Source organism: Plodia interpunctella, chromosome 9 (genome assembly GCF_027563975.2).
Source record: "Plodia interpunctella isolate USDA-ARS_2022_Savannah chromosome 9, ilPloInte3.2, whole genome shotgun sequence".
NCBI classification, from domain to species: Eukaryota; Metazoa; Arthropoda; class Insecta; order Lepidoptera; family Pyralidae; genus Plodia; species Plodia interpunctella.
The window spans coordinates 9,225,012-9,238,420 of NC_071302.1; the positions used below are offsets into that span (position 1 = coordinate 9,225,012).

At 33.2% G+C, this 13,409-nt stretch overlaps 1 protein-coding gene across 2 annotated transcripts in view; it reads right to left on the bottom strand.

The window, feature by feature from the left end:
- CCHa2 (CCHamide-2) overlaps nucleotides 1-13,409 on the bottom strand; it is a 37,011-nt gene that overhangs the window by 10,221 nt on the left and 13,381 nt on the right. For both annotated transcript variants that reach the window (XM_053749813.1, XM_053749812.2), the window contains exon 2: nucleotides 9,569-9,645. In XM_053749813.1, the coding sequence (XP_053605788.1) occupies nucleotides 9,569-9,638 (70 nt within the window). In that variant the 5' untranslated portion in view covers nucleotides 9,639-9,645. The remainder of the gene's footprint in view (nucleotides 1-9,568; nucleotides 9,646-13,409) is intronic.

The window sequence follows — 13,409 nt, forward strand, 5'->3', positions numbered from 1 at the left end:
GTGTTATTGCTAATACTGGTGTCAGATTTTATTCAAGTCGTCTGAAGGCATCTGACATGACTTTTACGACTATTTACCGCTATCCAGTGGCAGGTAGTCGGAGACACACTAGTGAACTAAACTGTATACTAATGTACAGGTTTCCTCGCGATGTTTTTCTTTTCTTCAGTGGAAGCAAGTTGTGGTCTATGAAAACTACTATACATATATAAATATAAGTATATATGATTCAGATTGGTATACAAACTTATATGGTACACCTTTTAACTAACTTATTCCTAATAAATAAATATACACAACTTACGTCGACTTTGTATGCAAATCGTGAAAACAAAATTTCGAATGCATAAAGAATTTACAAAGGTATGTGACTAACGGCTCCTATTTGTATCTGAAATTAAGATTTTCCTCCGAGACAGTACAATGCTGTTGCCGGAGGACAATCTTACCACGTGGATTGTTTATCTGTTTGTGAATTAGCCTATTTGTTTAAGTGAAGTTGGTTACACATGGACACATTTGTTTGGTACAAGCCATCCGTATCTGCATTATTTTTCTTTATATATTTACTTTTGAAACAGCATGTACCTAGATTGCACATAATTACAAAAAATTGTGAACAATATGGTGCATATAATTATTATTATCTCTGAATAAAAGCTCTTAAAGGATTCTGTCATTGGTGGATAGGTTGATTATGTATTCTGTAATGAATTAAAGAAATTAACATATTGTGTATCAATGTAATACTTGGAATATTTTTGTGATAGAATAAAGATTATTAAATTCATACGTGTAAATCACAGTACCTAAATCCGGTACCTAAATTGACAACAAAAGATCCGGAACATAAAAGATGTTTTGTATAGCTTACTAGTCTACTGACTGCTAAGTAATCAACGTGAATATAGCTTAATTAAATCATCGAATAATTCGATTTTTCAACTATGTAACTATGTGATTCTTCATAAAATATTATACAATTTATATAACTAGCCACGATATCGGTTGTTTCACGTTGCAAATCGCGAGTTATCCATAACAACATGATGCTCTCAATCGGATTTGAGCTAGTTAGTGTCCAGCGCAGCTCTAAACCAGCTATTAATATGGTTCAAGTGTCAACACTTTAGCGGGCAGTAAGTGATATGAAATAAGTTTGATCGATATAGCTTACGATTAGCGATAGAGCCACCTGGAAATAAAATTGTAAAAATCTTTCGAAAAGTTTATATAAATAAACAATTGAGAAAAATCGATCAGAACCCTTTCATTGTAATGTTACCTTAATTAATTAATTTATAAGTTATCTTCAAAATAAATTTCAAGATTCGAAATGAATTTTCAAAAGTGAACTATATTCGATCGTGTGACCCCAACAAGTTTATATTTTTAGTTGTTGTTAAAAATCAAAATGTAAAAAATCTCATCTCCTCTATTCGCTCTTTACTTAAACCATACGTCACGCATTATGTTATGGCATTAGTCACAGATTCCGTCCTATTTTCGGGTTGCATAACACGTTTGTGATCATTTTTTCGACATTTTGGATAGCTTTTTGGGTTTTATGGGATAAATTAATTTGGTCGTGAAATGTTTGCAACGATTTTAAATTTTAGATAGTATAAACACATGTACAGTGAATAGCACGTTCGACGTATCTAAATCTATTACAATTTAGCCGCTATAACCGCAGCATAGAGGTTCATGGGAGGTACTTCTTATAGAACAAATTTCTGGCTATGCCGTTTCCGCCTGGCCCTCACAGAAGGATGACAAACCCAAGAAGTGCTGGCTTGATGCCGTCAATGATGATATGCGTGTCAATGATCTGACAACTAGGCCGTAGATCGTGCGAAGTGGAGGTGAAAATGAAGGATATTGGGCTCAGAAAACGCTCCGATCTAGGTACTACTCGTACGATAGCCATTTTTCCGATTCTAATTGAACTGATTGTTCTTCAATTATATTTGCACAGTTAATAGATCATTGCAAATTAGTCTCTAATGCTGCTAATGCATAAAAATCAATTTTTGTTAGAGTAACTTGACACGCGGTTGAATAAATAAATAAATAAATATATAGGCACAAATCACACAGAGTTAGCACCAAGGTAACTTCGAGGCTTGTATTATGGGATACTAACTCAACGATACTATATTCTATAACATGGTACTATATAAGAGCCAAGACCCAGGTCAATCTGAAACAGAACATTTTTCATGTTCACCTGACCGGGGATCGAATCCGGAACCTCCAGTGTAGCAGTCCGGCATGGTGAACATTAGGCCACGGAGGTCGTCAAATATGAAAAATCAAAATTAAATAATTGTAGTTATGTATGATATATTTTATTATATCTTCTGCAAAAAACTCTGAATAAAAAAATATATGTTATTGATGTGATGACGATGTCGTATGACGTGTCCGTCAACAGCGAACCCTTTCAAGTTTAGCTCCGCCAGAGAGAGGGGATATATACTTTCCACTAATTCCAATGCCAAATATACCTCTAAATGAGACAAATAAAAATCCGCCAATGCAAACACTAGGCGCGGGGCATTCGAAAATACCTGTCCTTATAAATAATGTAGATGGAGTCAAAAAAGGGTTCTCTTAATGAAGGCAAACATTATCATTAATTATACAGGATAATAATGTTTCTTAACAAACCTGTCTCTGATTCGGGATTTGAAACAAAATCTTTGCGAAAGTCCGAACATCATCGATGTACAAAGTGGGCGCTTATTATTAATGTGAAAGTAAATTTGTTTGTTTATTGGCCGTCTCAAAATGTTACAGTACGAATAGACTATTTTAAATTCCGGGAAAAGTACATTTCTCGTAAAAAAAAGCGGTCGGAGCGGCCCATATAAGCTAGTAAGAAATAAACATTTATGGATACTTTTATAAATATTTACGAAAACAAAATCGAAGCAATTGTTTTTAAGCAACGAAAAAAAATAAAATAGAATTTTACATTTGTGAACGTGATCAAAGACAATAAAAAAAAAATATTGCTTTGATCAATGGAATAAAAAAAAGTCCTTTTAGTTTCACCATTCAAGTCACTTTGGGTGGAAATTGACAATGATGCAAGGCAGGGAAATCGTAAAACCTTGAGTGTCCTTCGAAGAAGGTTAATAGTGCATTATGGCATAAGGCAAAAGCTTGTCATTATACATACCTAAATTGAGAAAGAAAATTAGTTGTTCTGATTCAGTTGATCGTTGTAGTTCGAGTAAGATATGATTAGGATAATAAGGAAGGGATTTTTTAAATTCACGTTCCGTTATACCTTACACAGTAGGAAGTATATATGTATGTAATTTTAAGTAGGTTTATTTTGTTTTGTTTAGTACATGCGCACTGTACCCTTTCTTCGTCTTTCCTCTCTCGGGTCTGCTGGAAGAGATTTCTTTAGAAATAAGCAGTACTATTATTCCACTTTTTACTTTTCTTATATAATCTGTTCGTGTACATAAATTAGTAAATAAAAAAAAATAGGATTTCAGAAATCATCAACTAGCATCCATCTCAATAATTTTAATTTAAGAAGTTTCTTAAAAATAACGCTACGATTGCATGTCCTATATATTCAAGAATGAAATCGATATTAAAACAAAAAATGGCTAACAAAATTAATGTATCATAATCATTTGTAAATCATCAATACATATAATAAAATTTAAGAAGGGCCAAATTTGTACATTAGATATATTTTTTTAAATTCTTCATGGAATATACTTAGAATATAGATGACGAAAATATAGTTTTGGAAATTTTTGTCTGTCTGTCTGTCTGTTTGTCTGTCTATCTGCCTGAATGCGCATCACTCGAAATCTACTGGACCGTTTTGCTTGAAATTAGGTATGTAGGTACCTTATATACCGGGTTAACATCTTAGATACATTTCATCCCGGTAAATGATCAGGTTCCCGTAGGATAATTGAAAAACTAATTATGAATCAAAAATGCCTCAGAATCCCGGGTTAACATCTTATAGACATTTCATCCCGGAAAATGAGGAGGTATCTTCATCCCGGTAAATACGCGATAAACAATATACAAGATAGAGATTTTGCTATGAAGTTCACGCGGGCGAAGCCGCGGGCAAAAGCTAGTAATTAATATATAGCAATCGCAACACGAGTGTATCTCGAAAAGACTAGATTGAGTTAGCTCGAAAATAAGTTCGAGACGATTTATAGCAAACTAGCGTGTCCCGGTTTCACTCGGGTAAAAATATAATGAAGTAGTATACACTTACAGCCTCCTCGGGAGTCACATTATCTATTGGTGAAAACCGCGTGAATTCTGGCAGCAGTTTTTGAGACTATCGCGAACAGAAAGACAGATAGACACCATAGAAGACTTTGTCTTATAAAATGTAAGAATATTGATAACGAAGAATGAAGATTACATAAACATCAAAGACCCAAAAAGATCGTTTTGTATATTAACTTGACAGGGAATCGAACCCGGGACATCCGATGTAGCAGTCCGGCAGGATAAGCATTAGGCCGCAGAGGTAGTGAACTAAATAAAATTAAAAATTGACCAACTGGTTGACCGCACCCGCCATACTTTCTGGTCGATTTAACTTATTTTTAAACTGTGCGGTTACAAACTCCGCTTTGAACTGTTTCAAACTTATCAGCTTGAGTTGTATTGAGTTAGATAGGTATCAATAAACTCCGGTGAAAATTTTATGTTTCTGTACTTTATTTACTTCCAAGTTCATTTGTTTGTTTCTTCATAGTCGTATTCCTCATGGCTGAGGGTCGTGGTCATTACGTGGAATGAAATACACACAACAACTTTCTTGGCATTATTAATGGAGTGGTTTGCCATTGCCTTCTCCATTACACACCCAAGTTAGTAATAATCAACAAGTGCGCAGGTTTCCTCACGATGTTTTTCTTCACCGGAAGCAAGTGGTGGTCGATGAAAACTGCTATATATGAGACAGATTTGTATACAAACTCATGTGGCACGAGTACGATTCGAACCTGGGACCTATCGATCCACAGGCGGGCGTCTTAACCATTACACCACCATTGCTTCCTTCATTTGTTTGTTTCATCTTCATTAATAACAGCGGCGGACTTATACGAGTTATTCTGATCCACCAAATCGTTCCACAGCAAATTATCATTAATTTTTAACTCCGATGAGATCCATTGTACCTAATAAACTTTACAATCAAATGAAAAACAGAAAGAAAAAAAAATATACCTACGTACATACAAACTTTGGCTTTTATAATATTACTAGGATTTGTAAGATAGGATTTATATTAAGCACACTGTAGGGAAAAGAATCTAAAAGATATTCGGCAGAATGACATAAGCATTAAATTTGTTTATTGTTTTTCTTGAAACAACAAAATAATAAAAAAACAAACTGTTAAGAAACTATCCCCAGCATTAAAATGCCCCGATCCCCGATAACTTTGATGGTAATCTAGGATTTCTATGTAAGAAAATACTTGACAGAAATCTATTCAAAAGAATGAATTCATCCAAAGAACAAAGACCACGCGTTATTTTGTATAAGATAGAGATAACACACGCATCGGTTTGTATGTTGGGTTAGGGCACCCTGTGTAGTCAGGAATATTACTATAAATAGCATGGCCATTAAGTATTATACATAAATCCGTAATGCCGGATGTTTGTATTGAATTTTCACGAAGTTTGGATACGGTGTTGAAAAACAATTATAAATATCTTTTTGTCTTGTAATCCTGATTAATACTACATATTGTATACTGTATTACAATGACACAATATTGTACATTATAGATTTTTATTTTTGACATTATAAAAAAGCATTTGATTAGATTAGTTGGAAAACTATTTGAAAACTCTTTCGAATCTGATTCTACTGTAGTTAAATAATAATAAATAAATAAATATATTAGGACAAATCACACAGATTGAGCTAGCCCCAAAGTAAGTTCTAGACTTGTGTTATGGGATACTAACTCAACGATACTATATTTTATAACAAATACATATATAAATAAACATCCAAGACCCGGGCCAATCAGAAAAAGATCGTTTTCCAACATGACCCGACCGGGGATCGAACCCCAGGACCTCTCGGTTCAGAGGCAAGCACTTTACCACTGCGCCACCGAGGTCGTCAAATATATATCGGTCGTTTCTAGGCGAGATCTTTTTAATTTATTATTTTAATATTTTATCAATCTGATTTAGGTTCAATCTAAACTTACTTTGAATCACACATATATTGAATGCAAATTATGTGCGTGCAGCATTTCTGTTGAAATGTTATCTTGAATATAGGCGCTTTAATCGTAATCCCCGGATGAAAGGGGATCATTTTGATTGAAATTCATCTGATCGCTGCTCGAAAGTAAACAGGTTTTTAATATTGCACGTAGAAAAATAGTATGAGTTATTTTTTGTATTTTATTGGAATGAAACTACTACTTTTATGATTTTATGAAAGTGAAAAATTCTACGAAAATTATGTTCAAAAGTCGATTAGAAACGACTTCATTGGCAATCACACGAAAATATTGTTCGCAGAAGTTAATAATAAATGCATTAATCTCAAATAATATAATTATGCTGCCGGAACTCTTAAACTAACATCTAATCATTCGAAGAACATTCTAATCATAAGAAATCATTTTTTTATTACGACCGACTATAATAATGCTGTTGTTACCTAATAGCCGTCAAGGCTTTATAAAATCCCTTAGTCAATTCTACGAGAGTGTATATATTGGTCCTGTTCTACGAGAACCACCTTACCATAGGTACCTTAATACTAAAGTAATTATTTATAACTTTCATATAAAAATAATATATACCCGTAGTATTGATGCTTTATTCCGATCGAGTATAAGGTCGGTTGCACATACCAATTACTACTAACTTTAACCTACGCTGAACAACGCAAGTACGCCATAAGGAGTTAACATGTTAGCGCTAACCTCAGTACCAGCAAGTTGTTTGCCACACAGAACGCTACGTACTTTAGTAACACTTATGCAAAATATAGAAGATGCACAACTAGGCACTTTTATAATATAATTTATCTGTTAGAAAATTGTTTTTCTTTTACTGATTGAACGCATAACGTAATTTAATTACGTAAATATTAATCTTAGATTGAAACTAAATTACTATTAAATTATCATATATAATACCTACATAGGTATTTTTATATAGACAATTCAAATAACTATATATTTTGATCGTAAATCGTTTCTTCCTTATCCATAGAACATCAGAGTCCGAGAGTATTTTTCATCTCCACTTCTTACCGCACATTCAAAATTAGCATTAATCGCCGATAAGTATATTTTGAAAGACAATTTTACAACGTGTCTCACCTCTCTCTCTCTCTCTCATTTGAGTTGAGTTCCTACTTTTCCGTCTCCACTTCGAACAGTCATCGACATGCCTAGTTGTCAAACCATTGGCGCGCATATCGACCTTATTTGTTGTATCTGTTTGGAAAACTAAAAATTAATCCTATGTCTGAATATTTGTTACACGGATTATACAGAGATTTCCACGGGAGCGAAGCTGCTTCTTATATATATGTATCAACAAAAGTCATTCACAAGTTTTCACAATTAAATATTTTAAATTATTGTTTCAAATCAATAATAAATAAACCATAACTGTCCTTGGTCCATATAGTAACTTGCAGATGACTTGCAGATGATCTCTCATCTGGAAGTTACTATAATTTGTGTCTTAAATCACAATAGTCAACAAGCGAAGAGCAAACTGTTCAGAAATTTGCAATTTGGAGAATATTCCTCAGAATCAACAGCGGTGTTGTCTTAAAGTTCTTGTATCATTGTTCAGGTCCAAATGGCAAGGAGTAGGTACGTCGGTTCCTGACTAAACATCTTCAGCAGCTATTCTTAGATTGAAGTGGGCTTGTTTAAGTATTATGATATAAGTACCTGGATTATTTCTAATTGCAATAAGAAAATGGTTGTGGTTTCATGGTCGGACTGCTACGTCGGAGGTCACGGGTTCGAACCCAGGTCAGATCACGAAAACGATATTTTTCAGATTGATTGATAAAAATACCTAGTAGTATCATTAGAGTTAATATCATAAGTAACGAACTTACTTTGGGGCTAACTCAATCTGTGTGGTTTGTCCGATTATTATATATTATATGTATTGATTTATGTATACTGCCACTAGTATTTTCCTATATATAATAACGTTGGCAACTAAATTTTGGTTGTGGTCATATAGATGGTCTTAGTAAAAGACTTAATAGTTCGGCGTTTGTACTATTTAAACTCTCAAATTAATTAAACATAAAAGCGCTTCTTACAGCTTTTCATGGTTTAGTGAAATCAATACTTAGATATGGAATAATTTTTTGGGGCAATTCGACGGATAAGGATATAGCTTTTAAAATGCAAAAACGCTGTATTCGCGCAATGTTTAGACTCCAAAGCACTGATAGATGTCAGCCGTTTTTTTAAACCGTTTTCCGTCACTTTACATACTTGAGGTAGAAACATTTGTGAAAACCAATGCTCATTTATTCCCTCGTCTAGCTGATGTTGTATTGAGGAATCATCGAGATATCTATCGATTATGCATGCACCTATCAAAAACTTCTTTAGGTAATCTGTAATAGCATAGTATGTATGGCACCGAAAATGTACAACAAAATTCCAAATCAATATAACTGCTTAAATTTATTTAAATAGCACCTCAAGTCTTTATTAACTGATAAATGTTATTATACTTTAAATGATTTCTTTAACGATAGACTGAGATTCATTTTGACATCAATTTGTATATTTGTACTCTTGTTTTTGGCAAATAAATGTTTTCTTTCTTCCTTGTGGAAAACTAATTTTTACAAAAATCAGAAAAAAAAAATTATAAGTTTTTGTACCTCGACACAATAGTCTATTTAAACCGCAACATTTTACCATTTATTGTTGCCAGAGCCAAAACTGAAGAAAAGTTTTAATTACTCAATAATGAGAGACTGTTTATGGTCAGCCTTAACGTTAAACTTTTATGATCACAAGAAATTCATAAATCGAGGGTCCTATCAAAATCTTTTGTATACCTCATAGCTAGAACCAACAATGTGACAACTTTTATCTCCCACAGATAAAATATAAGAGAAAGTAATTTTACAAGAAAATGTAATTGCTTTAACAGTAAAAAGGGAGTACCTACCTTTCTATTTAAAATTAATTTTGAAAATTGTAATTAATAAATAAATGTTGACGTATTTTGTCAACATTTTCTTATTAGTACGATCCCAAAAAAATTGACAAATAAAAAGGGGTTTGAAATTCATAGATAGAATCGATTTCCAAATTACTGTCACCAGAATGAAGCTAAATTATACTTGATTACATAAGGTGCTATGTTACATATTGTCCTTGACACTCTTTTGTCAAGAATGTGTTTAAGAAAAGAAACACATTTCGTAAAACGCTGTGTGGAGTAATTTTCAACACAATATTCCCACGGGAGCTAAGAAGAAAAATAAGTTTAATTAATTAGCTTTCTTAATATTTAGAACTTACGTTTAGCGCTTACTCCGTGTGATACTAGTAAAATCGCGACGACAGCCACAACTAAGCAAGCCTGAGTCATTTTTTATCTGAAACAAAAAAAGTTTCATTAAAAATATATATTATACTTATAACAACATTTAAATTCAGAAGCATTCGTGTTTATCTTATTTAAATTGTTTTTTCTTATTCTGCGACTGTAAATATTATATACATATTTGCAAATATATTTGCACACCATTCTATTGGAAGGCACAATGATAAGTCTTTTAAGATTTTATGTATCAATTAACACGCGTTTTGCAATAAAATATCTCTTATTGACGTGACAACGTCTTAAATTAGGTTGCGGCTGGGAGTCACTTATGAAAAAGTGTAACGCCCGGTAACGTTACGATGAGTCACCGAACGAGAGAGAGGCCCGCCGAATGCCTTGCGTCTCTCTCCCACTCAACTATGATCGGTCTGCCGCGCGCGTAAAAAGACGTTGTCACGCAAAATCTTCGCCCGTAAAACCGACTTTACAGGCAACCATTTTTTTAAATAAATAATCACCTTTTTTGACAATCGATTAATAAACAAATCGACAACACTCAACGGCCTAAACCAAGCAAGTTGTAGTGCGATGTTATGTTTGAGGTTTCCTAAAAGTTGGCGTGGTACTAGCGATTGCTTCAGATGCTTCAGATGATGGTCTTCTTCATATTCGTACTCCTCATGGCTGAGGGTCGTGGTATTTATATTTAGTATTATGTAGAATTAAACACACAACAACTTTCATGGCATTAGGAATGGAGTGGATTGCCATTGCCTACTCCATTTCACACACAAGTTAATAATCAACCAGTGTATAGGTTTCCTCACGATGTTTTCCTTTACCGGAATCAAGTGGTGGTCGATGAAAACTACTATACATGAGTCAGATAGGTATACAATTTCTTGTGGCACGAGTAGGATCCTAACCTGCGACCTTTCAGATGATGGTGATTGGTCCTAAATGAAGTTGAAGTTCAAATTGACTTACTTATTTGGTTGTCCTATGATCTGTCATGTCCATAGCACAACACATACTATGTAGCTCTTGTGAACTCTGGTTCACAAGAGCTACATAGTGCTATCACAATACATACTATGTAGCTCTTGTGAACCAGAGTTCACAAGAGCTACATAGTATAGGGTAGGGTCTACCATAGGGTAGAAACCATGGGCAATTTTAGATTTTAACTATTGCATTTGGAGTACCTGCAGTTATAGTGTAAGAATGTATGAATATGTAATTAAAAGATTATTTTAAAATGGGCGAAGGGCGATAGTAAGCATCGTGCAACACAATCCGAAGTTGTATCACGCGTCCGATGGACCACACAGAACGGGCACAGCACACCCAGAACCGCAGACAAGTATGTAATAACAGGTACAAATATTTTCCCGCGCTGGGAATCGAACCTAGGACCTACAGATAGCTGAAGGGCGTGGTGTCCACTACGCCAAGGAGGTCGTCAGTCATTCGATCGGTAAAAATATTAGAATCGTTTAGAAGTTTTTGGCTTCGATTCGATTCGAACCAAAAGTTATTTTTGTCATCGCTTTTCTTTGTTCTGGTAACATTTTTAATGTTTCGTTGACACAAAGAAGTTGAGAATAATATATTGATTATCATTTAATAATTTTTTAACGAACATTTGGGCAATGTTATTGCAAAATTATACCTACAATTATTGTAAACGACTTTGCCGACTTATTAATATACAGATATATGTCCCATATACAGATATAGGAGATACATCACTTACAGTTTTATTATATACTAACGGCCCGTTTCGGATTCGCTCGGGTAAAAACATAATAAATTATACGTCTAAACCTCAGGAATCACTCAATCTATTAGTGAAAATCGCATGGATATTCATCCATTCGTTTTTGAGTTTATCGCCAACAGACAGACAGACGCGGTAGAGGACATTGTTTTATAACATGTAAGGATAAGGATGAGAGACCAGAATCTGAAATTAACAATTCCCATATATACATAATGAGCCATAAAATATGTACATACAAACATCGAAGCCGACTACGGTTCCCCAATATTAGTTCAACAAATTGACTTAATTGTTTTACGAGGTAACTTATTCACGTGACAAGTTTTGAAGTGGTTTAATGATGATGAGTGGAAATTAAATTGAGTTTCAATGTCTTTAGAGTAGTTATTTATCTACATGCAAAACGTGAGAAAATGTGTGGAATAAAACATATATATGCTCTTTTTAATGTCTGGCAGAAATATCAGAACGAAAGACGAGTGTGTGTGTCCATTATTACATGGAAATAATGTTCTACATAAAAGTATTACATAAATATTTACTTTTAAAAAAAGAGGAAAATAAAATTACAGACAAAAAAACACATTGCGCAACATTTATAAATAATTTACGGAACCACAATAATTATGCGTTAACAATCTTAGTAAAAAGTACAAATACGTTTTTTTATATTATTATTATTTCAATTCTGTGAAAGTTTCTTATATAAATAGATATGCTACAAACATTTAGTTTAAAATTAAAGGAATATAATTTGATTTGAGTAATTTTTTTTTGTTTCTTTGTGAACTGTGCAGTCCATCGAAGCGTCATGAAAAAAGATAAGTTACTTTTTATAATTAATATATTTTAAAAATAAATTAAGTAGATATAGTTTTCAACATAAGTACACGAGAATGTCACGTCATATTTTATTAAGAACTGGTAAAAAAGATTGTAAAAAGTATATTTTTCTTACAAAATATTTGTAGCAGACATATGTCATATTTTAATCATGTCAACCACTCATTAGCATTAAAATCACTCGCTTACATACAAATGTACTGAAACAAAGTATTAAATACGTTGGGGCCATAAAGTATTATATAGCATAAAGCATTTCTTCTCAGCAATGGTCGTTCCGAAATGCTAGTAGTTTGTATCTTAGGTGTTTGTATTTGTTGTTAAATATATATTTTTATTGTCTTTTTTTTTTTATTGAACCAACCAATTTAACATACCACCACAAAATACATTTTAATATAACAGGTTAGCATTTTGCATGAGTACTTAAGTATACAATACAAGATATTCAAATATATTATTGTAAAAATAAAATAGCGAAAAAAATATCAACGCTCCACCGCAGCCACCGTAGCTATTCATAGCATGCTACTAATTTTCCATTCGTAGCACAATATAATGATTTCTCTACCTGGGCGATGAAACTTTGCTCCTGTTGTGATGAAGTTAGTGTAGTAAGTGCATAGGGTACTTTTCATCAGTCAGTAGATTTAGTGTGAAAAGTGACATACTCATACAAACACATGCATATAAAAATATACGGTACCCTATTTTTATACATACAATTTTATGTCATAATTTAACATGGCATACTTTTACTTTTACAAAAATATTAATTTGGCATCATATTTTAGGCTCAATTTTTTTACGTATACCTACCATAAGCATAACAGTTTTAAGCATAATATTCTAAAGCATATTGGCGGCTTATAAGGCACCCCCCCCCGCACCCTAACCTACGGCTATACTATAGCTTTATGGAAATCAAAATTATGGTAAAATACATTTTCCTAAACTATAATTATGCTTATAGAAAAGGTATGCCAAAAAACAGGTATGTCAAAATATTATTCTGCCAAAAAAATATATGCCTAACTCGTAATGCTAAATTATATTAGGATAACAAATTATGCGAAGAAAAGGCATCCCCAAACATACTACCTTGAAATCGTTCTCATTTGTATAATTAGATTATAGCTTTAATAATGTATAATTTTGTACATGTTACTTCTAACAGTAGCATTTTCCGC